Source organism: Furipterus horrens, unplaced genomic scaffold (genome assembly GCF_987537825.1).
Source record: "Furipterus horrens unplaced genomic scaffold, mFurHor1.1.pri manual_scaffold_5, whole genome shotgun sequence".
Taxonomy (NCBI): Eukaryota; Metazoa; Chordata; class Mammalia; order Chiroptera; family Furipteridae; genus Furipterus; species Furipterus horrens.
Window position 1 is genome coordinate 27,678,697 of NW_028327175.1, and position 27,639 is coordinate 27,706,335.

The following is a 27,639-nucleotide window of genomic DNA, read 5'->3' on the forward strand; positions in this document are numbered from 1 at the left end:
AAAGATTCTTGCCACTCTGCTGCCCACTGCTTATATCCTGGCAACCAGCCTTCTTTTCCCAAGGAGTCAGGGGGACATTAATGAAAAGAGAGCCTTAAATTCTACATATTTTGGATTTTAAAGTTCAGAAGCGTATTTTCTGCACTAGGGTTGTATTACTACTCATAGATACTGGTTTCCATCCAAACGCATTTTAGAAGTTTCTGTGAGTTTCTTTCTACCCTTAATTGTCAACTCAAGTTTTGTGGTCTTACAAGGCACGGTTATCGGAGTAGGCCTGCAGGGGGCACAGGCCCAGTGAGGGCCTCCCCACCACCGCTACCCCGAGGATCCTAAATAATGGCAGCCACTACTCCAGCAAGTCTTCAGATCTCTATGGCAGGAGCCACAGAGCCAAGAAAATGACTGTCCACTCGGGGACTGCCAAGCCCAGTGAGTGGGAGACATGGAGGACAAAGACAGGGTCTACCTCAATATCAGAAACCATGGATTCAAGATTCCCAAAATCAGCTGCAAAGAAAGGAAATCAGACCAGGAAAGCACAATAAGAGGAAATTGGCATCAGTATAAAACCGATGACTCATGGGTACTAAATTCATTATGACTTTAAATGGAAAAAAGAATGTCTTAAATAGGAAGGGTGGTACTTCATGGGCACAAAACAAACACTGTTAAAGAATGGAAGAGTCTGCTTTCATTTTGCCAGAGGTTCTGATTGGGATTATAGATAGAAATAAATGCAAATCCTTTCCAACTTCCGCAAGGTTGAACCTACAGGGTGGATTTTTATGAGAAATGCTTTTATTGCCTTTGTTGGGTCAGAGGGTTCTGGAGGGGAAAGTAGCTCAGGTCAACACGTGTCCTCTGTACGCCCCCTCCTCCTGGGAGGAGGAGTGAATTCTACCCCGAGCATCTTCTAGGCCTTCAGAGCTCAAGACTTTGTGCCAGTTGGCTGTCATCCCTGGATAAGAGGCATCAGAAACCCAGGCCTGGGGCTGAGCACAAGGCTCCTCCCTCTGAGTCACTGAGTTGGTGTCCCTTAGGGGACTAGGAACCAGAAAAGGGAAGTGTTTTCCCTTAAAGTTGAGTTTGAGTCCACTCAGGCCAGGCCATTTGTTCGTTCATTTATCTGTTAGTCTTCTTAGCTTTCTTTTTCATCCTAGACTACATGTATGACTACAAAATTAAGCAATTTAGGTACACATCATCCCCAAGAATCAGCCTTCCATTGTCAGCCTGAAATGTGGGTAAAGCAGTTTAGCATAGGAAAGTCCCATGCTGGAGGGCAGAGCGGGTGCTCCCTGAGTCCTGGTTCATGGCTCCTGGGTGGTCCCAGATAAGGCACTAACCTTCAGGCCTGGCTCCTATCTGTAACATGAGATTTGTTGACACTATTTCTCTGAAGGGACTTTTATGGTAGATACCGAAGGAGGAAAAATGAACACTTGCCAGCTTTGAAGAGATGTAAGATCACACTTCAATTAGTAACAGTCACACATTTAGGGAGTTCTTGTTACGTGGTTGGAACATTGCTAGACTGTAGAGGAGATGACAGAACCTAGGTGGATGCTAGGGGAGATGGCTCCGTCATCGCTGAGGCCGTCTGTATTCTGTGGTGGCGAGTGATTATACGTCGTCCCGGGCTTAAATAGGATCAAAGATGCTGCACTTTAAACTCTTTTTAAAGTTTTTACTAAAAGTTATCGTGTGACATTTTAGGATAACAAGGCAGTTTACGGCCTGTGCTCTGGCTCATAGTTCCTCATTTTTCAAATCCTTTTGAATTTTTTCCTGTACACTTCTCCTGATTTTGCTATTGTGGACTCATATTACAGCTTTCTTGCCATGAGTATGGAATCCAGTTATCAAAATGTTAAATTATGACATATTTATTTCTTTAAAGATTTAATAACAAGATTTCGTGATAGGTCTAATCACTGCTGTCACTTTGAGGTAGTGAGGAATGTAAACAATATTTCAAAATAGCTGCAACAATGGTAATGTGATATAGAAGTTATAGGTACTGCTAATGCAGCTATGGTTTGTTGCCTGAATTCCTGAGGAAAGAAAATGCTAATTATCAGTTAGATGTGAATGAAAATAAAGTTACAGGCTTTGTTTGTTTTTCCTTCGCCTCGTGGATGCCCTGATTTCTATTTCTGGGTTCCTTTGGGTTAAGAGAACTCTTATCCTATTCCTCTTAGAGCCATGTGATATCAAACATACGAGGGGGGACCCCTCCAAAACAATTTATTTATAAAAATTTCTGTATTTATTCTTACATGTTTCAACTTCAGTTACCTTCGAAGAACTATCCATTTGATCCAATACCCCTATTGAGACTTTTTTTTCCGTTGCTCAAAACAGTGTTTGAACTTGTAGATTTTGATGCTTTTTAGTGCTTCTGCTTTTTTTTTGTTTCACCTCGTCTACACCAGCAAAATGTTTCCCTTTGAGGACTTTTTTCATCTGGGAAACAAAAAGTCACCCAGGGCAAGATTGGGTGAATAGAGAGGGTGGGGCACAGGGCTCATGCCGTTTTTGGTCAAAAACTGCTGAACACTCAGCATAGTGTGGATGGATGCCCATCATGAAATGGGCAAACACATTGAAAGAGTCTTCGGAAAAAATTCACTGAAGCCAAATGGCAGTCTTTTGCAACAATGCCAACTGGTACACTGATACAGATGGGTTCTTAGAACACACCTGGGGGATTGGGGGAAGACTGCACTACAAAGGGCCTGCCTTCCAGGAGTTAACTCTGGGGGGGGGGGTTGCCCCCCAACCCCCTTACATGTGTAAATGTATATGTCAGTTTTACTCTGATTTTCTACTATACCCAATTTCATTTTAAGAGTCTGGGTTCCAGCGTGATTCTCATGCTTCTGTACCCAATATGTGCCTCCAGTGGGGAAAGAACACACAAATTATTGGAAGTGATTCGACTGCAAGTCTGCACGGCTGCCAGTCTTAATTCCCCTTTTCATTTTTCAAATGCAACGAGAACACACACGGGCGGGAGAGGCGATTTCCCTGCCACGATGTCTGTCCCCTGATGCTCAGCCCTCAGCCTGCTGTGCCGTTTGCACTCACCCTTCACTGAGGACTCTGCATGCCTTCCTCAGAAGTCCTCAGCCCAGCGAGGGCTCCGCTCCTCTCCAGAACACGCCAAGGCTGCCCACTGGTGTCCTCTCACCTCTGCAGTGCGAGGGGGTGCAGGGCACACTGAGTCTGAGGCAGAAAACTGGGTTTCAGTGCCAGCTTTGTGACCTGCTGCCTGTGTGATTGTGGAAAAATACTTAAATTCTTAGAGGCCAGGCTTCTTGGAATAAAACTGGGGTAAAAATAATCCCTCACAGGGTGAAAAGACACCGACTTTGTACAAGGTTAGGCCCAGAGCCACTCTGTGGCTCTGGCCACAGACTTGCAACACCATGAGCGTTAGTTCCTCTTCTTGGAGGTGAGGCCATAATACCTAGTTCAGAGGCTTTAATGTGATCAAGGCTGGTTAAGGCCCCTGCATGGCGCTGGGCCAGGAGCAGGCCCTCAGGGATACCCCCTCGCTCTGCTCCGCCTAGGGCCTCAGACCAAGTCATTTAAGATGGGCGTGGGGAGAGGAAGGGAGACAGTTTTTGCAGAGAGAGAGAGAGAGAGAAAGTGTGTGTGTGTGTGAATGCAGATTAAAACTGTTTCCTTGATGTAGTCACCTCAGCCTGTGGTAGTGATTTTTTTCTCTCTCTAATCTGTTTTTTGAGGAGGAGGTGACTGGACCCCTGGTAGGGGCAGAGGTGGCTGCCTCTCTCCCGGAGAGCACTGTGACCTTAGAGCTCAGTCTTGATTATCACGCCAGCATCTCCTAGGGGGATTGAGGGGTGGGGTGGGGCATGAAACAGGTTGGTCGCCTGGCCCCGGAGTTCTGGTTGAGTAGGTCTGGGGTGGGCCCAAGAATGTGCCTTTCCAACTCGTTCCCGGGTGAATTGAGGCTACTGTGTAGGGACCACACGTTGAACCAATATCTGCGAGAGAGACATGGATAAATACTGTTTAGCACAGCCAACCAGTCTTCCCTTTTGAGGGCCTCCTCTGGGACATGTTACAAGTAGCTAAATGTCAGCTTATTTTACTTTGGCTGCATTTTCAATGCCACTGTGAGATGTGGGAGCATTTTTTAAAGCCTGCCTTCTTAGCATGCTAGTCCTATGAAGTACTCTCTGATTAAAAAAAAAAAAAAAAAAAAGCCCCATGGTCAGAGAGGTCGAGCAAGCGTCTTTCTGTGGTCCCCGCTGGGGAGTTCTCAGTGCAGCCTGTAACCTGGCCGGGGAGGCCGAGCCTCGGAGAAAGCCACACAGCCCCATGTAACCCAGCACTTGCCAGACCCACCCGCAGCCCTCTGCACAGTGCCACGGAAAGTCTGTGACCACAACTGGGCAAGGAGGTAGATGTGACCCCGCCGGTGGTGGAATACCTTTGGCACATTCCCTTCCTGGGGCTTGTGCTCTGGGCAACAGTGACACTGTCTTAACCAGACTGTTGTGGAATCCTGTGAAATTGAACTTTTCACTTGCTACCTGCTACCCCAAGTAGTAACTGGCCTGGCTTGTTATAGGAATGTGTGTACATATTCTGAATAGCAAACCTAAAAGCCCTTATAAAGTATAAAGTCGTGCAGTAGAACTTCAATTTGTCTTTATTCTAGTGAATAGTAGTATGTTATATTTTTTTAAATTCCAAATTATAAAACATTTACAAAGAAATGTGGTTTTGCTACTTTGGTGACCATACCGTAACTCAGACTTGTCTAATTAGAGTGTTGCCAGTAAAATTCCTCATAGAGAAGCACCGATTTAATGCATAAGTAAAAGTTATCTGTAATAAACATATCAGTTGTTTGTGTAGTATTTTCATTGTAGGGTGTTTTGGGTTTCTTCCCAAAAGTTTGTTTTCTTTAGGGGTTCTAATATACTTTCTATCACATTTATGTTGCTTATTTTCTCCTTTCCCCTAATGAACATGAACTTCAAATTAGTGAAATCTGACTAAATAAGGTTTTAGTCCTTTGGAGAAATTATTCACCCAATAACAAACACAGACCACCCTCCAGGGCCCTGCCTGTCTGTCCAAGGATATTGATCCTGTCAGAGGCTCAGCTGTTTGTCTCCAAACCCCTCCTATAACTGACCTGCAGGATAGGCGTTTACCTGTGTAACCCTGTGGTGACTTCCGGGCCTTGTTTATGATTACAGAGAGAAATGGAAGCTCAGGGAAGTTTATTCTTTACTGTGTTTCCTCTCAGTAAACTGTTTTTCAGACTGCACGCTGTGGCCCATTGGTTAGTCATAAAGTCGGTTCAGTGGGTAGAGACCATTATTTTTTCTTAATGAAATAAGATCAAGCAGAAAATATTACAGTGTGTCCCCAGGGCATAAGATGCAGAATTGTTTGTTCTAGGTGTGTCTGTGAGTGTCTTTGCAGGCATGGTCAAAATGTGGGGAAGCCGTTGGGTAGGAAATATTTTAAGCAGTCAGAGTACAGAAGAATTAATAAGTTAAGGTTAAACTTTTCCTTTTTAAAGTTATAATTTGTCTTGCCTGCCCCCAAGGCATTTCTGTGCTCTAGCAACAAGTGGCAGCCGCACTGCTATTGGCATTGCCCATGGAACCCATTTGCACTGTTAGAGGATGACTCAGCTCTTCAGGGTAGTGCCCAGCTCTTAGGACTAGATAAGAGTTGGAGCCCCTTGGGGACAGTGATGGCTCAAGGTAGCAACAGCACTAGACTGGTACGATTCATGGAGAATTTACTCCAAGGGAGAATGGACTGTGAGTGGGGCTAGTACCTCATTCCCTCCCCGCCCCGCCAACTGGCACCATGTTAAGTGTTTTGAATATCACACTTGAAATTGTTCAGGTGCAGCCCAGGGTGCCCCTATTGAGAGGACAGAAACTGCCCCAGTCTCTTCTCCTTTGTGGCCCATGCCCCACTGTGTGTCTGGTGCCCGTCGGTTTCTGCAATTCCATGGGACACATGCCCATCTGTGCTCAGCTAACTGCTCATCTTCCAGAACTCAGCCAAAACCCCACTGGTCCTGGCAGTCCCCCACTGTACATACTCCTACAGCACCCTGCCCTTCCCCATAGCAGCTCTGTGCCTAAATGGAGGCCTTTGATGAATTTCTCATCGCTTGTTTCACATTGGGCCCCAGCTGCCTCAGACACGTGCAGACTGGCAGCTGCCTCAGAGACAGCCCATTGGCTTCTCTTTAAAGCAAATCCCTGCTGACTTCTCAGTTTTGGACTTAACCTGCCCTCCCTGTGTCTTAGGATTATAGGGATCCAGATCAAGAAAGGAGCAATCACTTGGCCAAGGTGACGTGGTTAGGGGAAGGTGGGGTGACGTGGTTAGGGGAAGGCGGGGTGGTTTGCATTGTTCCTAAAGAAGAACCAGAAAGCTATGTGTGCATCGTGGTTCCCTAGCGCACTGACCTCTCAGCAGTCTGGCCTTGCCTGCTCTCTCCCCACCTGTCCTCTGACCTACAGTGTAAGGTGTACAGTCACACTCCTGTCAGCCTCTTAGGTGGAACTTAATGTATTATATTAAATTCGGGTAAGCATTTCATGTCCCCGGGTACTCTTTTAGTAAAAGTGTGTCTTTGATAAAAACCCCCTCATAATTTTGTCTCACACATTGTTATAAGAAATGCCTCCCAGTAAAATGTTTCCCCACTACCTGGTCATTGATTAGTAAAGTGAGTTAGTCTTAACAGGTCTATTTGTCTGTCTGTGTCTGATTTTCTTACAAATCAAACATTTGGGTAAATGAACAAAATTGTGCCATAGCCACGAAAGGTTTGGATTTGAAAAGCATCAGCTGTTAGGGGTTCAGGTTTGTGAGTTTGGATCCTGGCTCTCCCCTTACTTGCTGTGTAGGCTTGGGCAGCTTACTAAACCTCTCTGTGCTTAAGTGTCCTCATCTGTACATTGTGACTGATGATAGTACTTACCTGATGAGGCTGTCATGAAAATTACATGGATTAATGTGTCTACAGCACCTAGAATAGTTCCTGGCACAGATCAGAGAAAAATATTAGCTATTATTAGAGTATATTTTTTATTACTCTTTGTTTATAAAGATTTTATTTATTTACTTTTAGAGAGAGGGGAAAGGAGAGGTGGGGGGAGAAACATCGATCGGCTGCCTCTCATACACACTCCAACCTGCAACCCAGGCATCTGCCCTGACCAGAAATTGAACCAGTGACCTTTCACTTTGCAGTATGATACCCAACCGAGCTACACCAGTCAGGGCTGTTATATCTCTTTATTTCTACCATTTTATAGTCAAAATCTAGAACTGAAAGGAATCCTGAAACTCTGTAAGTAGATATCTCTGGTTATCATACAGTAGTCCAGAGTTTGGAGGTAACTGTGGTGACTTTCCTGTCCCACCCAATAACACGTGTTTGAGAAATGCTTCATTTCTAGAAATCTCACAGGACTTCAAGGACAGTAATTGCCCAAATGAATGTGTCTGTATTATGGCTCATGGAACTAATGTTCCATCAAGGACACTTCGTCCAGCTCTCCCACCTGACCAAGGATGGCATAATTTCTAGAATTCCCCAAGACGTAGATACATCACATAATTCCACAGGCAATCAGAGCTCAAAGACCTGAGCTCACTTTCCTTGTAAAGCTGCTGCTCTCCTGTCATGACCTTCCTCCTGAAAGGTTATACAGGGTTGGAAAGGAATGTCAGAGTCTTAGACCAAAGTTGAGTTCCCCTTTCTCTATCAGAAAACCCCATGGCCCACCAGGCTGTGCGCAGGTAGTACATGCAGATGATAGCATTCGGCCCTCAGTGGGTGGTCCTGCTTTACCACAAATGACAAGGGAGCTAAAGGTGTGAGCCCCTTACAGAGACTTGCTCACGAATAGCAGTGAGGTGAGCGCAGGCTGTGGACCCGCAGTGGCTCTGAGGTGACTGGCAGAGGTAGAGGAAAAGGATGAGGATGGAAAGATAGATCCCTAGACTTAGGTCTCCCGATAATCCATTGGAATTTCTCTTTCAGCCTTTGAGGTAAAACGCTGTCCAAATGGATAAGCTGCTTTCAACTCCACATAAAATCTGGAACACAGTTGAAACTGCCTTTAATCAGTGTCCCAGAATGTGTCAATACTGATAGAAGTTCTAGCCAAAAGGGTTCCATATTCAAATGCATTTAGGGAACGTGGGTTAAATGAAGTTAATCTGGTTTTCTTAAGACATCTCAGGTCCCTAATACATGAAGGGGCATTGAAATCTCCAGAAAGAGGTACAGGAAGCAGTGTTTCCAAAACTCAGCTGACTGAGGCTACTCAAATCATGATGCAGAACTAGAGTTGGGTGGAACATATTTGGGGGCCACAGTCTTGAGAGTTGTGTGTGTGGCAGGTGTAAGGAGGACAGTTCCCAGAGACTTTGAGGACCCAGGTTCTCGTCCTGACTTCACTTCTTCCCAGTCCCATGACCACAGGTGACATGGCCTTCTCTGTCACTAAGCTGCTTCTTCAGCTGTATCAGAGGAGGCTAGAATGACCAGTGTGCTGCCCACCCCGCACACCTTATGGGGAAGGTCACTGGAACCTGGACAGATGAGCTCTGAAATCAGGGAAAGGTCTGCCTGCAAATATAAGACACGCTCTTGGCGCACCGTTCTTTCAACCCAGAGAAAGCTGTAGGGGGGAGCCGGCTATTGGGGAGAAGTTCCCTGTTTGCCTTAGTTTTATTTTGTCTTGCCAAAGGTTTTGCCTAAATGCACGAATGAAATTCTACTCTATATAGATAAATGTATAGAGCTGACAGTAGCTTCTCTGTGTAATCCCATAGTAATGCCTAGGATTATTCTTGCCCCTTGACAGCTATACCAGCTGTTTAGTCCAAATCCATTTCTTTTTTTGGTGGCAGACGAAGCAATAGTCAGAGCCTCAGAGGAGGCAGGAAGCAGAAAGTGTCCAGGTGTCCCCAGGGCAAGCCATGCCCTGTCCAGCAGGCTCAGAAAACTGCGAATGTTTTCATATGTTCATGCTGAATGCTATACACTAGCAAAAATTAAACTGATGTGAAGTTACTTATAGTCCTTATTTATCCTGCTTAGTGTAATCTCCATACATTTTGCTGTAGAAAATATTAATGGGTTTGAATATGGGGTGCTGCCCCATACTCCTCTGGAATGTCAATTAGACATGATTTATACAACATGTTGCTTTTATAGAATTTTAGAAAATCTGAATTTGGAAACGTTTCTGACCCCAAGGGTTCTAGGTTAGAGATCAGGGGCTCTAATGGAAACTCTGAGGCACAAAGGCACATGTGAAGGTCAATGTCACCCACACTGGCCCAAGGGTTTGAGGAACAGGCTCTTCTGTTACTGGCTTCAGGTGAAAGGTTGCTGCACCCTTGTGACTGCTAATCACTGTCCTGGCACCTGACGAGAAGCCTCATGGGTGCTGCAGCACCTGCTCCCCATCTCCTCCCTCCAAAGGACAAGCTAGTGCCTGGCCCATCACACCACGGGGCTCTAGAAGGCTTTTATGTACCCCCACATCCAGGCTGCTCGGGAAAGACGCAGTTGGCATCTGCCCTGACTGGCATGGCTCAGTGGATTGGGCGTTGTCCTGAAAACTGAAAGGTCGCCAGTTCGATTCCCAGTCAGGGCACATACCTGGGTTGCGGGCCAGGTCCCTGGTACATGCGAGAAGCAACTGATCGATGTTTCTCTCACACATCTTGTTTCTTTCCCTCTCTTTCTCCCTGTCTTCCCCCTCTCTAAAAATAAACAAACAAAATCTTTAAGTATATATATAAATAAATAAGAAGCCATTGGCATGCACCCCAGAACCTAACTACCTCCAAAAGCCAGCTGTATTTCATGAGCCTTCGAAATCTTGTTGTACCAGTCTGTTATGAATTATTGAATTAACACTATGTTTATGGCAGCATCTTAATAGTTTAATAATTTACTCATCCCTTATGTATCCTTTGGGATATTTCTTTTCATTGTTAGGGAAAAAGAATCCTTTTAGAGCTAACTAACATATATTTAAAAACATGAGCCCCAGTTTATCACCCAGCTGATTCACTCCCTGCAAAGACATGCCCGTGATGCTCATTCGGTGTGGATGGCATTTGTTGAGACTTCGTGCACCTGATGCTGTGACAACTGCTAGGGACACAACAAGTTCAACCATTGTCCTTAACCTTGAAGGCGTGCAAGAGCCTACACTGTAGTGTGATTAAGTGGGAAGTTCTTGTGGAAACACAGCTGGGAAAATGTTAGTTCAGGCCACAGGGTCAGGGAAAGCAATGGAAAGATAACACATGAGCTCCCTCAGAGAGGGTGTTTGCCAGCTGGCTCCGTTGAAGGCCATACAGGCAGAGAGAACCTGCATTCTTCTAGGCAAGACGAAACTCCTTAGAGCCCTACAGTAACATTGAGGATCATTCTAGAATTCTGTGTCTCAGCTTGGAATGACTGTGTGATGTGTTGAAGCTTCTGTGTTTTTGAGAGTGAAAGGAGGCACTATTAGTAATTACACAGGGGCTGAGACCTAAACTCAGACAGTCCCCAAGGAGCCAGGGACACATGACCATCCCAGGGTAACTGATGAGAGAAGTATCAGCAGGGGTTTGCTGCCTTTTTCCCCCCAGGCAAGGATAGGAAAGCAAATACAATGCCATCTGCCATTGCAATGATTTTTGAAGACTGAAATGCAGAAAATATTTGTACTTATGTCCTGATACTTATTTTAGGACCCCCCTCACAGCCTTGTTACTGAACCATGAAAATGCTGGGTTTTTATGTTCAGATCAACACCTTTTTGAGGCAAATTCCAAGGAAACACAACAAATTGCATCTTAGAGCTTAAGAAGAACTCTTCACTGAGGTTCTTTGTACACGACAGAACTTCCTTTAAGACAGCGTTCCAGGTCAGGACTCCCCTTCCACCCCCACCTGCCTGTCTGAAACAAGCAGCACAGCTGCGGACCGTTTCTGTCGGGGTGCTTCGCTTCCATATCTCATCGGGAATGCTGCGCTCCTGGTTTCCTAGGGAAAGCCACCGAGCAGAGGGGGACCGTGTCCCCACTTGCCCCTGGCAGACTCCGTATCCCATGCCTTTCTAGGTTTCCTCCTGTGTGTCGCTGTTCCTTAGGCTCCTTCCTTCTGGTCTCCAAGGTGACAGCTCAGTCATCAGATGCCTTTACCCAGGTGATGGAACAATGCAAGCTCAAGCAATTGACACCTGCTCCTCCAGAGCTGGGGCCACATGGTGTTTATTTTCTGTAATAGTTCTGGTTTCAACTATTCTTTCCCCTTGTCCACACAAGGACTTCTATTTGTCAGGAACTGTGATCTGGTTCTCAATAACAAAAAGCGAAACAATAGGGTTATCTTACCTATCACATGTGACCCACAGAACAAGGGCCATTAGCAAGGACATCAAGTCTGTCTTGAGTCCCAGTCCACCCTGCGGAGCCCAGCCTCTTGTGCACTTAGGCTCCAGGAGGGCGCTCCCTTCTGTGCTAGTCACACCAGGTCTCCAGGACCCAGCCCAGTCCGCGGCTGACACCGGCGGTTGCTCAGTAAATATTTATTGGCTGCACAGGCACGGGCACGGTGCTGACGTGCGGAGAGCCACATCTGCACCCCCGTCGTGCCCCGGGCATCCGTGCTGCCCTGAGTCTCAGCTGTGCCAGGGTGCGCTCCCCAGCCAGAATCAGCTCTTACATGGAGAGGCTTTCCTCTTCCAATCTAACAAAACTCCACTCCCTGCAGGGCTGGCAGGTGTTAAAAGTGGGGGAAAGGCCCCCATCCCTCCTTTCCCCCAACCTTAGCTGGCATTCTAAATCATTTACGTTTGTTGTGGTGCTTTGCCACTGTCACGAGCCCTGGAGGTTGTCACACTCCTCTGAACCGTGGCAGTGCTGTTCTTACATCTTCTGTCGGCCTCTGGAAAGAGATGGGCCTTCAGTGTGGACATATTTTCCCACCCACCATGGGAGAAGGGAGACCCTGCTGTGGCGGTTTGTTCATGCGTGCCATCACAAACCGAGCATTAGCAAATACTGGTTCTCCTTTGATTTGTTAAATATTAAGTTTATATTTACCCCATAACTTCCCTCAAAGCGCATGGCATGTCCAGCCTGCTGAGGGGTCAGCCCAAGATGTCTCATCCCGCTCACCCTCTTTGTGCTGAGGCCATGGGGCTGTCTCTCCAGGAGCATCTCGGCTTGGCAGGGAAAGCCCAGTTTGCTGCTTGTTCAGTCCTTTCCTGAAGCCCTGGCAAGCTCCACATGTGGTCCATGAGTGTTGCCTTGGGTTACAGATTGAAGCCATCCTCCAGACGCAAAGATGTACCTCTCTCTCTGTTCTCACCTTTGCAAGTGTGATGAATATCATCCAGTTACTGTGGATTTGGCCTGGGTAAATCTGCTTTGATTTACATGCTAGCCCTGCAAGAGCTCTCTCCTTGAGTCACACCTTGTATGAGCAGTGTGCCTGACACATGAAGCTCACTTGATCTTCCCCAAATTCCTGTGAGCTCTGGAGGGGTAACCAGTTCCTTGTGTCAGATGTGGACACAGGTTGAGAGTCCAGCTCAAGTGCCTGTGGCCACCTAGTTCTCAGAATGCACGTTTTGTCTGTTGCCGGGTTCTCTCTCAGCCCCAGGAAACTGCCTCGCTGCCATTGATTTATCTCTCTGGCTTTTTAATGACATTATCTGTTATTAAAAGCAGATTATCTGGCTGTCCCCATGGCAAGCAAAGAAAAGGGCCCTAAGGAAGCAGACACCCAAAGGGAACACGTGGCAGAACGAAGTGGTAATGAGAGAATTGGGTGTGGGGTCCACATTGGATCTTGGCTTTATCTCGTGCTTCTGCTCTGCTCCTCTTCACTTGAGATCTTTATTTGCCGAGTTCAGTGAGAGTCTCAGGTTCTCCACAGGATGTCGGGAGCAGTCCTGGGGGCATCCACATCTGCCTGTGGAAGTTCTTCCTGTCCATGAGGACATACTCAGGTTCTTGCAGTTGCCGCAAACCCTGACCATATGGAAACAGCAGTTTGTTTCTGTTTTCCATGTTGGCTTCTGGTAAAACCTCCTTGGGCTCTGAAACCAGCTTCTGACACCTGTGGTCTTCACCCAGCCCCTAACCCAGAATCCTGTACAGTGGATGAAGGCCAAGTGCTCGTTAGTGGACAGGAAAAAGAGGATGACCATAATGAGAAGTGGGACAGGTGGCCTTGCAGCCACTGAACAGGCAGAAATCAGGAGGCCCTCCAGATGTAATGAAATGCTTTCTAATTTGGAGGCAGGCTTGGCATTCATAACTGTTGCTATATGGTGAATAAATAAATGAAACCAGCTAATAAACAAGTAAAGCCTAGGGCCCCGAGCATTAATTTATCAGGAAGTGACCTGGTCACTGGAGGAGATCAGAGCATCTGACTCTTCAGCAGTCAGTGGCTGACCTTGATCAGCGCACAGAGGGTATTTCTCACCGCCCCAAGTGACTGACGTCAGCCTGTACCACAGTCTGTCCTGCTCGTTCCTGTGCTGTTGGAATATTCTGAAGTGCTGGCTCTGAACATGTGGGTGGGGGTGAGGCTACTGGACTGAGTGCAAATCGTCATCCTAACTCACTAGCTGGCTTACAAAGTAAGCAGAACTGGCAGTGAGTTCGGTTTTCTACATACCTGACTTGGCTCCTTTTTTTCTCTTAATTCCCAAAAGCATGAGGGCATGGTGTGGTCTGAGGAGAGTCCACAAAGCCAGACAGCAGCTGAATTTACACATCGGGAGACCCCTGAGGAAGATAGCATGTCCTGGCTGGCTGGCTGGAGGGGGAGAGGCTGTCCCTCAGCTCACCAGAGCCCTCCCTGCCATGAGTTTGGAGGCTGGATTAAGAATATAATTACTGATGAATCCAGCAACAGAGAAACCCAGATGCTCTTGTCAATCAGTCCTTCCAGGTACTTGACTTTAACCTAAGCCGTGTTTAGTGCTCCCAGGACTTTTGACGTTTGCTCCCTAAGAAAGACCTCGCTGAAAGTCCTCGAGAGCAAATTAAATCTGGCATCTCTCCTCTTTTATTGCTGAATTCTCCACAAACCCATCCTAGTGACAGCTGATCCCATTTGAGGTTAGCCACCTGGACTTCCAGAGATAGTAGACCCAGACCAGATAAGTTTTTGGTGTCTGTAATTTGATTTAACATTAGCATGTACTTCTTTGTAATAAGAATTCTATTAACAGTTGTCTTGTCAGATTTTTTTCTACTTACACAATCATTTTCCTTTTTTAAACCTTTAATACATGTCCTCTAGAAAATATGTCCTTTGTACTCTGAACCACGGACACCTCCTCTTAAAAATCATCCCATTAGAAGACATGATCCTTGATCCTCAAGACAGCCAACTAGATCTGGTTTCACAATACAGATAATAAATACTCTGGTGTTTTAGTACCTGTCTGATCAGCATTAACTTCTCACTGGCACTTTATTGTAACTGAAATTCAAAAGGAATACACTAAAACAAATGTGTTCAGAAACAAAGATGTGTTACTGAAATGAAGTAACATTTGAAGAATTTCTAACACATGTATGATAGTTATACAGGGCTATGCAGGAGAACAGTCGGTTTATCTGCTGTAAGGAGCTGATTGTAAACAGATAACTTCCTAGGCAGAACCTAGAGGCCTCTCCAAATCTCACCAAGTATTGCCGGGATTAGCATATGTAGAACTGGTCCACCTACAGCCAAGGTCTTCCAACAGTGTAGCGTTGGACCTAACCAGCAGGCAGGCTTTTGTTAGTGTTCTTTTTCCAGCATCTTCCACATTGCCACATGGTAACACACACCCACACATACACACACACTCTTCCTTTTTTAAAGCTTAGCCCTTACCTGTAATGATGATCTACATTCTTCTTAAGAGGTATCTTTTCTGGAACATTTACCAACATTAAAGAAGCAGCCAATTTTATTGCCCTGCACAGTTTTCTGGGAGTGAGGTAGGCATGAGTTCAAATTCTCTGGCACTGGGGCAACCTTTTCTCTCTGTAATGCCCTCAAATCCTGCCCCATGGTACCATATGGAGTTAGAACAGGAATGAGCATCCTCAAAGATGCTCTAAGAAGCCCTAGAATTCTCTAATCTTTATAAAAAAGAAAGTTCTGAAATTATACTTTAGAAGACAAAATAGCAACTTCTGCATTATCCTTATCAAGGCAATTAATTCAGTCCTTATTACAGCTAAATGTGATTGTCAGTGGAACGCAGTGCCTGCTGTTTCATTTCACAGCTCCCAACTGTTCTATGAACTAGGGATTGTTCCCACTTTACAGATGGACACTAAGGCTCAGAGAGGCTACTCCTTCGAACTGAGGTTTGAACTCAGAGCCCTTTGTCTCCAAAGCCAGTCCTCAGATGCTCAGTGTCATGGCTTTCCTCTGAGCCGCAGAATGAGGTGGGTGCCCAGCTCACCCACAACTGTTAGGAGGTGTGGCCTGGGTTTCTCTCATCACAGATGGTGACACTCTGTATTGTGATGAGTATGGACATTCTCCCTGGCCCAGAGCAACCACTGTGTATTAAGTCCTTAAGATGCAAGCTAAGTAATTAGAATGCTTACTGTATTTATCTTCTTTCCCTCCAGGGAAGGAAGGAGAACACAGTAAGAACAGAGGGAAGGAGCAGGGAAAAGCCGTTAAGTCACATGATGAAATCTTCCTGTAGGTAGAGTACTAAGAAGAGAGTAGCCTTCTGGAAATGAGCCTAGAGGGAAGATGAAGATGCCCAGGCTTTGTCAGAACAGCGGCAGCTGTCACACACAGCACATTCTGAGTGTCTGTGGGGCTCCTGGTTTACGCAGAAGCCACACTCCCCCTTCCTGCACATCCAGTGCTTGGGCGCAGCCCTCTCCACCTACATGAGCAGGGAGTACAGTGTTCAGTCTGGAACAGCAGTAGTCAGATGTGGGGGTGGAATGTCACCAAGAGAAAAGCCTTTTTTAGAAATGAAGAGTGTCCTCCCACGCGAAGACCTGGAGCCCCACTCATCTCTGGAACAGACTCAGACAGCCTGCACTAGGGTTTGGTCCTGAAGTCCCGGCACCCTCGCTTCGGTAGGTCTGGGTAAGGGAGCAGAGAAAGCTCCCTGGCCCTGAGCAACTAAGGTGCAGTCCTCTTGTCCCAAGGCCAGGTTGAACAGAGCTCTCCCTCAGAAAAGTACCTTTGCTCATTCCCTTTAAAAAATATATTAGGAACTCCATACACCAGACCTAGGGGGAACTCAGGTTCAGATTCTTTTCTCTCGGATTTAGAGTGTAATGCACTTGAGTTGTGTTTTATTTACTTTAAGTTAGACTCACTGGACAATTACATGTTACTTGGGGAAAGGGGGACACACTCGTCCTGAGGTGCCAATAGCCCCTGTCCGCCGAGGACGTCAGCGCTCAGCATTCCTCAGCATGGCCGAGCTGGCCGAAGCTTTGCCAGCCCGAGAGCCACCACCTGAAAGGACCAGCAGTGCCATCTTGTGGGAGATCTCTCAGCTTCTGAAGTCAGCTGAAGAAGAGACACAACCTTGACTGTCTAACTTTGAAGAATGACATTGCGAAGACATGTCTGGATGCAGTCAAGTGAGATGTTCCCCTCTGGTCACCAGCCATGCTAATTATTATTTTGGTGTCTAGAAAATTAATAACCCACATAAATGAACACCAAGCTAGAAAGCTATTTCAAGCACTAAAATGGCTACAAAGGATTTGTTTTTCATCTATTTACTAGAAAATGTATTTAAAGTCATCCCAGGTGAGAATACATTTTTCTCGTGAATTCTGTGAAAATACAAAGCCATAGGTTGATAACAAAGTCAAAAAAACAATAGCAGAATCTGCTTCTCACTTGCCATAAGGGCGCTGTCCTTTCATAGGGAGGGGTCAGCAAGAGGATGGTTTTTCCCAGGCATTCATCATGCGAGCTAGGCCACCCCCAAATCACCTGCCCCATTACTGTAAGAGCAGAGTCTCCCCTTAGATCTCATTGACTTCGTGCTAACAAAAGCAAATTAAACCACACCCCTTCCTTTGGGCACTGTGCCCTAGCACTGTGTCCCTCTTCCAGTCGCACATGTGTGTACACGAGTATGCACATGCACATGTGGGTCTCAGCTTCATGATCTGTGTTGATCGCCTCTACATATTAGTCTCCCCAAGTATATTTTAGCAGAGTACCCTACTTGCTTCCTTCCTGGCACTGCTCCCCATTTAAATTTTTACATGTCAGCATCTGACTCCTACACAGGCATGAGCTCGTCAAGGGTGGTGGCTGTGCTGCCCTTCCTCTCTCTCTGGTGACAGGAGGGGCCTGGTCAGCACTGTGAAGCTCTGTGGATGACACTGTAGCTCCTCCAGGCACAGGGAAGCCCTTCACCATCAGCGCATCAGTGTCACGGATGCATTGTAAGTGTTCCCAGCAGTGGGGCTAGATTTGGGGAACCAGCGTGCCTCACCATTCCCTCGTGGCCATGCACAGATATCCTGAAGCCTGGGTTGCCCGGGAGCAACACAGTGCCCCTCATGACCAGGCTGCAGGTTAAGTGGGTGCTGCTGTCACTGGGCGTCCTGAAAGGTGGGCCCATGCTCACGGAACTGTGCGCTGCTTGTCGGAAAATGAAATCGAGACTATGATACAGCTCTCTGGGCCTGTGCACAAGAGAGCCAGTCCCTGACTCATGGGCAACTTGGACTTTTAGGGACATTTTTAGGGGAAAATCCCTTTCTGAGCACCCACAGGCTTTCTTACCAGGAGTGGAGAAGGTGTTACATGATGACCACCTCCCAGATCCTGATATAGCCTTTTCTGGATGACTCAGTGCTATCGATGACCACATGGGAGGGGGGCTGGACTAGCCAAGGTCAGTTTAGACTGCTCAGAGCTGAGCAGAAAATGTCTGCACTGACTGTCCAGGTCGTGAAATCTTTAGGACATACAAATATGTCAAGTACTGTAACCCCAATAATTTTTCTGTTGGTTACATATTGGACTAGTAGTGTTTTAGATATATTGAGTTGCATACACTGTATTGACACATATTTCAATAATTGCTGTTTTTAGAATTCAGGCAAGTTTTATAAATATGAATTCTGTTTCTCAACCCTGAGGACTTCCATTAAAAGATGCAATTGATCGTCAAACTGGTCCTGAGGGACTTCTGCACTCCCCGGGGTCACGCATCATGAAGCATTTTCTAGTATTTGAATCCTGCCTGTCTGGAATGCCAATGAGGCATGAACTTCATTAGTCAAGGAAACCTATAAAATAAATAACAGGAAACTTTTGTTCTGGACAAATGACCCTGGTTAGACTTTGACATGGTTTTTAGCAGATGAACACTGGAAACCTGCGTGCCTCAATCACTTGGGCCACTAAGGCCTGGTGTGACGAAGCTGCAGTTTCTGCTGACGTATAGGAAGTGCTACCCAGGTTTTAATCTCCACTAATTCCACCTCATTTGCAGTTCCTTTCATTTTAAATAAGTGTGGCTTTTAAACACTGGAGAGGCCTGAGGATATGGGGAGGGTAGGAGTGATATTTTTCACTCTTTCCTGAGAGAAAGTAATGTTGCATCTTCAAAACAACAGCTGTCAGAATGATTTTCATCAGATTAAATAAATCCTCAAAGCTGCGATCACAGTTTCTAGAATCTTGGAAATGTAGGTTATGCTTTGCATGGAACCCTAATGGAATTTAAAATATGCATGTTCTTGCAGACACAGCTTTGCAAGTAGACTCTTGACTGGGGCTTCTCATTTCTGAATTTTCGTTTAAGCTACCACAGCTCAACGAGTTTAGAAAGAGTTTTTATTATATAAATGTAATAAACAAATGTTTACTTATTTGGGATGCTATTAATTGTAGATGGAGCAGGGCAGTGAGCTCAGGACCCTTTGTCCAAGCCCGAGGAAAACCTGCCCTGCAGCACACATCCGCCATAAAATAGTGTCACTGTCAGATATCACACAAGGGCCAGCTCCCATCATCTTCTCACAGATGGCTGCCCTACGTCCTTATCATCGATTACGGCCTTTTCAGTTTTAGAAAAGAGAAGAGCATTGGTGGAGGAAGGGGGAAGTTTGTGTCCTAAAGACCTTGAATGAATGATCAACACAGATGGATATTCATTATTCTTAATGCTAAATCTAAGCCACAATGAGCTACCACTTCGCATGCATTAAACAGTAACAAGTGTGGGTGAGGCTGTGAGACGTTGGAACCTTTGTGCATTGCCAGTGGGAATCTGAAATGGTAGGACTTCTGTGGAAATCAGTATGGCAGCTCCTCAGATTAAATAGACATGGCCCAGCAATTCCACTTGTGAGTGTCCACGTGGAAGAATTGAAAGCAGGGTCTGAAACAGAATCTGGTACACCCATGTTCATGGCATCAATAATCACAATAGTCAAAAAGGTGGAAACAACTCAAGTGTCCATCAACAGATGAATGGACAAACAAAATCATGGTCTATACACACAATAGAATATTACTCAGCCTTAAGAAAGCAAGGAAATTCTGACGCATGCTACAACATTGAAGACATTATGCTCAGTGAAATAAGCCAGACACAAGAAGACAACTTATATGAGGTAGTAGACTAGTTGAAGTTTCAGGACAAATAGTAGAACAGCAGTGACTAGGGTTTAAGGCAGCGGTTCTCAGCCTGTGGGTCGCAACCCCTTGGGGGTCAAACTACCCTTTACAGGGTCGCCTAAGACCATCGGAAAACACATATATAATTACATATTGTTTTTGTGAGTAATCGCTATGCTCTAGTTATGGTTGGGGTCACCACAACATGAGGAACTGTATTAAAGGGTCGCAGCATTAGGAATGTTGAGAACCACCGGTTTAAGGGAAGGGAGAATGGGGAATTATTGTTTAGTAGATAGAGTTTCTGTTGAGGATGATGAAAAAGTTCTGGAAATGGATTGTGGTAATGGTCGTATAACTGTGAATGTACTTAATGGCACTGAATTGCACAGTTAAAAATGGCTTAAAAGGTACATTTTTTAAAGTGTTAATTAGTTGCTGAGCTAGCTGGGGTTTTGAAGCAAACTTGGGCTCTTTAGGAAGGTCATTTACCAGAGCTAGCACAGGCTGGAGTCTCCTCTCCAGTCTAGATAAGACTTCACATGTACAGCACAATTCTTTAATGCTGTTTTAAAAAACAAAAACAACAACAAAAACAGTGTGCTCTTGCAGCAAGAACCTCTTCTCCAACATGCTGGAGCCACAGAGCTTTTTCCTTACTCTGAGTCCAGCAAGCTTTTCTCTGATACACTGTTCCTTGATGAGCAGAATCCAAAAAGCCCTCAAAACTCAACAGCTTAAGTGCTGACGAGTCAGAGCTTGGGTGCCTCTTTAAGAACAGGGTTAGCAAGGAGAATCATCTTCGTGTGCCGTGTGGGCCATTAGGTCTGCCCCCGCCAGTCTCTGACTCCTCTTAGGAAGTGAGCTGGGGGGGTGGGGGGGCGGGGGGAGTTGTCTCCTTCAGCCCCAGAGTTCAGAGTGTCCATAGCCGTTTAGCAGTCAGGCTGTGACAATCTCCTTGAGAGGCTTGTTTGAGGGGAGACGCTAAAATGGGTGCCAGGAAAATAAAAAAGTATCCACCACTGGGCATCAAATGGCAGAAGTGAGGCTGCAGCTTCCACCTGCATTTTCTAGTATCCAGGCAGGAGCAAGGTCACTGCGACCTCTTATCATAACCATTCACACATGCATTTCCCAAGACTTACGCAAGTCAAAGGCCTAGAACCCACCCTGCTTGTGTTTAACATAGCAGACACCCAGGGCCAGAGAGCAAAGGGTCACCTCTGAAATCAGGGAGGCCTTCGGGTGGAAGTGTGAGACCCCGTGACAGGGCTCCGGGGTCTGGAGACCCTCCCTGAACACAGAGGGGAACGGGCGCAGGGAACATACCACTGGGGTGGCAACTGCAGGCTGTCATTCTGCCTGCGACAGCCATCTCCTCCCCCAGGAGCCAGATGTGCCACCTCCTCAGAGCATTATCTGCTGATTCAGTTACAATTTTTTCGTAGTTCTGTGTATAAATGCGTGTGTGTGTTTTATACACATAGTAATATAGAAGTGATTTTAACATTTTTAAAGTATATTTTATTGATTATGCTGTTACAGTTGTCCAAATTTTTCCCTTTGCTCCCCTCCACCCAGTGCCCCCCTTCTCTCCAGCAATCCCACCCCACCCCCTCAGTTCATATTTGTGATAAAAGGGAAAAAATCCAACTCAATTAACCACACAACAAAAGCTAAAAAAAGCCACACTCGTGTGGGGACATTTCTGTTTCTTAATCTCATGGAGTAACAGAAATTACTTGGGGGAATTTTGGGTGCTTGTGCTAAACTCCTTGGGATTTAAACAGTGAGCTTTCTGAACACAGGGACTTTTGCCTACAGCAACACACAGCTAAGACAAGTGGTTTCCTTCAAAGGACCCAGCAGCAGAGCTGGTGGGAGGCAAGCCTGGCAGCTCAGGGATGGATTCCGCAGTCTGCCCAGCAAGACCAGTCTTGAGCAGATCTTCCCACCTCCTCACACTCTCCCTGCTGGACTCGTCCTGTAGTCACCTATCGCCCCCAGGTCCCCTTACCCCTGCTCAAGCCATTTTGGAGGTGCATACCCCTGTGTACTACCTGGAACTGTGTTCTGATATTTTAAAACTATAACAGGTGCAGCCATTTAAAAATGCATAGAAGAACATGGACGGCAGGGCGGGGACTGACTGTAGGAGCAGAGGGTGGGGACAGTGGAGAGCAATGGGAAATTGGGACAACTGTAATAGGACAATAATTTAAAAAATTAAAATGCATAGGAGAGCATATAATAACAGGCACGTATGCTCACTGTATCCTAAGTACAGAAAGCAGATTACAAAATAATATGACTCTTTTTGTAAGAAAAACAAAAGAAATTTAATAAGAAAACGAGAGTGTCTATCCATAGAAAGACTGGAAAGACAGCCAATGTTTTAACTGATTATCTGCAAGTGGTAGAATTATAAGTGATTCTAATATGTCTCGGTTTGTCTACTTCTCAACAATAAATATGTGTTACTTGGTCCCGTAATCCATCCCCTCAGTTGAGGTGACATTGGCTGAGCTCAGTGTGATAAAAAGATGTTAAAAATGACAATAGCTTCAGAAGGACCTTACATTTCTACTACCTGGGGTCCTACAGGGGCCAGGAGCTTTGCATGGGCTCTGGATCTCACCTGCTAGAAGCTGCTGGAAGCCACAAGCTCCATGAGGCTGTGGAAGGGGACCCTCAGCCTACAGGACAGGGAGCTGCTTAGTCTCCGAGTTCATCCAGTGTGACTCTGCTCTCCTGCTTCAAGAAACAACTCTGTCTATAATCTCCTAAAACCAAAGCCACTGCAGTTTGAACGCGGAGCCCTTTGTCTCCAAAGCCAGTTTTCAGACGCTCAGTGTCATGCTTTCCCCTGTGCTGTAGAATGAGGTGCATTTCCCAACCCCTGCAGGTGCCCAGCTCACCCACGACTGTCTTGCCCGTAGTTACAAACTGAGGATGAACCAAAGAACAAAAAGAAAAAGAATGTGCTTTCTGGCCATTCACCTGCTGTTCACAATCTGTTTTCCTCTCTCTTTGCCTGAATTCACCTCAGGAGAAGGACTCCGCATGTGTCTTGAGCCCAGGTCGTGGTTGTGACGAAATAATACAGAGGAAGAGGTTTGCCTCCTGCTTCCTCTTCCCTCCTCAGCCACTGCTTGTTACCCTCTTCTAAAACTAGCCTCATCCACCTTCTCGTCGCCTGCCACAGTCCCCTTTGTGAATTGTTCTGCTAAATCGCCTTTTCCTTCTTGTCTTGCAGTCCGCCTAAGCCCACCGTGTTCATCTCCGGTGTTATCGCCCGGGTAAGCGCCATCATCCAGCGGGGCTTCAGCACGGGGTCTTTCGGCTCCTTCTGTCTTTGTTAAACGCCATTCTCCTATCGGGGTCCAGCGGTGCTTTGTCGTCCCGTGTCCATGGAGTGCACAGTAAGGGATTATGAACAGTGATAGTACGGAGCACACGGCTGGAGCGGGAGCAGCTGCCTCTCCTACCCCCTCACCTTCTCCCTTCTCCTTTGTCATGGCAAAGGCGCTGCTGGGAGACCTGTGAGCTGAGAATGCTTTTATATTTTTAAATGGTTGACAAAGTCGAAGTAGGAATTCTGTGTCATGACACGTGATAATTACATTCAGTTCAGATTTCAGTGTTCATGGATAAAGTTTTCACGGCACGCAGCCGTGACCTCATACCTGCATTGTCCGTGGCTGAGCCGAATAGTTAAGGCAGAGAATATGACTCGAAAACCATAAAATAGCTACTGTCTGACATATTACAGAAAAATGCTTGCCAACTCCTGGACTAATTGCACGGGTTTTAGTCATTCCCCTTAGGTTTCAAGAGCCCCCTCTTCTGGTGAGACCCAGCAATTTGTAACTGCAGGCCTCCCATCTGCTCACTCCATTTTGAGGAGAACACAGTAACATCATCCACAGTTCTATGGCTCACAGTACATCTGCACACTTAGCATATGATGTATAAAGAAAATGCCAGTTGCCGGGGATAGCTCACCACAGCCGTCTAGAGACACTAGGACAGACAAGTGACACACCCACTACATAAGAAAATTAAATACAGACATGCATTCAAGGTCAAACATGGTCAGTTGGCTCAGCCAGAGCAGTCATGGCTCCAGCGTGTCCTGGGGTAGGTGGGGCCCTGCCCCCAAAACACAGGCGGTGTTAGCAGGAGAGGGTGATTCCTTCCCCAAAACATCCAGGTACCTTCTCTGATACTTGGCAGACTGAGTCAGGGGCTATCTCACACTTGTCGGCCCTGCCCTGTGTGTTACTTCCTGACTCACAGTTGTGGCAGCAAATCTGAATTTCAGACCCTGGATTTGGTTCTGTCTGGCCCCCAGGTCAAAAGATTACCAGAACAGTTCTAGCAGAAGTAAGACACCCAAACACAGTTCCCAATGAGAGACTAAGCATTCTCACATTCTGGGTGCTGGGTGGGCCTCAGTGCCCCTTCAGCTCCCTCGAGAGCTTCAGGACCTGCACAGCCCAGGAGGCCAGCTTCTGCGCCCCCCCCCCCAGGTCCCCATGCCACCACCCGTGCTGCAGGGGCACCATGGGCATGGGGTTGGGGCTTTGCTCCTGCACGAACCCACCTATTTGGTGTTGATGAACCCACATACCCGTTCTCTGTCTCCTACAGGGCGACAAAGACTTCCCCCCCGCGGCCGCCCAGGTGGCTCACCAGAAGCCCCATGCCTCCATAGACAAGCATATGTCCCCGAGAACCCAGCACATCCAGCAGCCTCGCAAGTGACCGGCGAGGACCCAGCACCCGCTCCTGCCGCGCCTGGTTTCCCAATATTTGGTATTTCCCCATTAAAGAGAACTGCATTTTCTTCAAAACACCGCTCCACTGGGAAATTTATGGCAAAGCAAAGCACTGCTTCTTTGCCTTATATTTCTGTATTGAAAACTAGAAACAGACCCCAAACCCTGTTTCCAGGGGGTCCTGGTTGGTGTCTGAGGATCACTGTGCCATTAGCAGAACTTGCCAGGTCCTGAGGAAAATGAAGTTGTTCAGAGTTTAGCCTTAGTTCTATTCCAGCAATTGACTAAAATTCCTGCCTGCGGTATAAAAACAAGAAGGCACAAATTTGGGAGGATTGGGTTAAGAGTAGGGGGAAAGCTCAATCATTGCATAATTTTAGGTACGAGGACAATACAGTCTTAACACCCAAGACAGCATAAGAAATGCAAGTGTTAAATACGGGGGTGGGGTTCAGAAAGGCAAAGCTAGGAAGACTGGAAACGGACCACAGCAACCCTGACGGTCACTCCGTGTGCAGGGCAGCACCAGGCAGTCCCAGGAGAACCAAAGAAAAGCTTGAATCATTGAAATGGCTCATTTATCCCAGGAGTCATCTTGCTGAAAAATTAGAATACAGGTAGGTTGCCCAAAGGTAGTTCTTCTGGGATGAGGTCTCAGTGTGGATCCAGCACTGCCTCCCCACTCAGAGAGGCTTCTCCAGGGAAACGAGGCAAAGCTGCACTTTTCAGTACTCGCCCCGAGAGCTGTTTTGAGTTCTGGAAGTGATCGCTGACCAGGTGGTGGAACAGACGTAGAGCTAATTCTGGACACTACAGCGAGCGCATGGAATGCATAGGAAGAGAATTGAATGCACAGAGAACCAGACAAAAACCTGCCCTTTGTCTCTAAGGGGAGAGATAGCAATACCGCATTCCATGTGAGCTAGAAGAACTTGTTTGTCCATCAGGCCAACTGTCCAGAATTTCTTCTGCCTGAGTGCACGTTTGCCTGGGGCCACGGTCACTTGGGTACGTCAGGCGGCCCTGCTTTCTGCATCTGTTTTCTGCCCAGAGCTGCCCTGGACTGCTGTCTGGCACACAGCTGTGGGGCACCCTCCTTTTCTGAAGAGGCAAGGTCTCCTTTACTCAAATGTTCAAATCTTCCAGAGCAGATGCTTTTGGGAGAGGGTGTGGCCCCACTGCTTCACACACCAACAGTGGCATTTGCTGCAGGCCAGCAGCGCGCCGTGAGCAGCATGCACACCAGCCTCTCCGATGCCATTATCAAATCCACTGGTAAAAGTGATGCAGACTTAGTCAGACCCTCCGCCCACTTTAGAATGCACTTGGCATTCTAAAGACGATGTTTGGTTTTCTACCCCACTGACTTGTGGAAGGTGGAGTCTAACCTTAAATCTATCGTGTCATCACACCTGGTATTTCTTAATCTCTGAGATGTGGGTATACACTGAAGCTGGCTTTGGAAACGCAGATTCGTTGGGCAGCACTGTCGTGAGGCACTCTGAGCAAGCAGCTCCCCCCTCCTTCGCCACCTCCTAGAGCCGCATCTCACAAGGGATGCTGGGAGCAGGCAGCACTAGGACAGGCCTGTGTAGACCGTGGCACACTTCGTTACAGAAATTCAGACGCATCGTTGATACTTCCTGGTTTTGCAGCCAGGAGTGCCATGCTTTTCCCAAGGTGCATGTTTCATGTACTGTAAGCTGCATCTGGCATGTATCTGTGGACTCTGGATCTTTGAAAGCAAAGTGTTTTCCTGAATGAATTTATCAATTGTTACCTTCAGGAATAATACTGATTATAATAAAGCCCCTGCATTTCTTCTCATCGTTTGATTTTCCTTATATTTCAGAGAATTTTCTTTTACATTTTACTAAGGTTGCTAGATGGCTTCTACAGAAATAAGAACATTCATGCATGATGGGTATTTTCACAAATTGTTTCCCAGACACAAAGTCGAAGTATTGGAAACATGGCACCACAGGTCTAATCATCCCCTTTAAAATGTCCTGAAATGGAAAAGCTTAAGGCAGTTGATTAAAACGTCTTATTGGGCCTAGCAGCTGGCCCTGTGCTAGGTGTCCTTTGGGTACAGACTTAGGAAGGAATTATGAGCAGAAATCCCAGGGGTGGCCGTAAGCAGCTTTTGATAAACAAGACATCTGCCTTTCTCCAAAGGCCTCCTGCAACCTGTATGAGTAGGATACAAAAATTATCACAACTATTCAACCTCAAGATCCAGAATCAGGTCACAGATTTGCCCTGGGGGGGGTGGGCAGGGGGCCTGGGATTTTCTCACCCAGTGCCCCATTGGTCAGGTGAGGACCTGGGGTGTGTTCTGATCTGGAACGCTGACTCACATGTGCACAAGCACACGCCCAAAGCTTAACAAAACTGCTGCCCGCTCTTGGTCCAAGTTCTTTCACAATCTAGGTGCGGATGCACGTGAGCCCATGTGTGCACTGGGGAGCAAAACTGAGGGGTGTGACAAGCCCAGAACTTGAACAAGAACCAGCCAGCTGTAGAAACACCACACTTAGGCACTTTGAGAAAGGGCAGGGTGTGGGTGGGGAGGGGAGACAGTACCAGCCCCAGCAGGTTTTTCATTGATTGATTATTTCTGAAACATCTGCTGCCTGCCTCGGTGGCCTGGGGTGCTCTTCTGCTGCTCTGCAGCTTTTTCTAACTCCACAGCTGCCATGCTGCCGAAATGCTTCTTACAAACCCAGAGTAAGCTTTTTTCCCCTGAGACCTGGCATCCTGCTGGCCTTTGCAGTATAAAACCAGAAACAACAACAAAAAACAGGCATTGCATAATCCTCCCAGGAGGCATCTACAGCCATATGCTCCCGAAAAATAGGGTGAGTGGGAGGTGACAGTTAACCAGGAAACTTTGAGTACTTGGAATTTCCTCCATAGTTGTATTAGCCAGGGTTCTCTGGAGAAACAACCAATAGGATGTAAGTAATTGGTAGGTAGGCAGATAATTTGTTTTAAGGAATTGGCTCATGTGATTATGGAGCTAGCAGGCAAGTCCAAAATCTACAGTGTGGGCCAGCAGGCCAGAGACCCAGAGAAGACCAGTGTGGAAGTTCAAGTCCAAAGGCATCTGCTGGCAGAATTTCCTTCTTACTCAGGAACTGGGGCAGGAAGAGGCCAGTCTTTGTT

The 27,639-nt window shown here is 46.6% G+C and overlaps 1 protein-coding gene across 1 annotated transcript in view; it reads left to right on the forward strand.

The window, feature by feature from the left end:
- The window catches only part of DAP (death associated protein), a 49,970-nt gene extending 25,424 nt beyond the window's left edge, over positions 1-24,546 (forward strand). Inside the window, exons 3-4 of the mRNA XM_090276227.1 lie at positions 22,947-22,989; positions 24,344-24,546. Coding sequence (XP_090132353.1) covers positions 22,947-22,989; positions 24,344-24,457 — 157 coding nt within the window. The 3' untranslated portion in view covers positions 24,458-24,546. The remainder of the gene's footprint in view (positions 1-22,946; positions 22,990-24,343) is intronic.
- Positions 24,547-27,639: the final 3,093 nt, after the last annotated feature.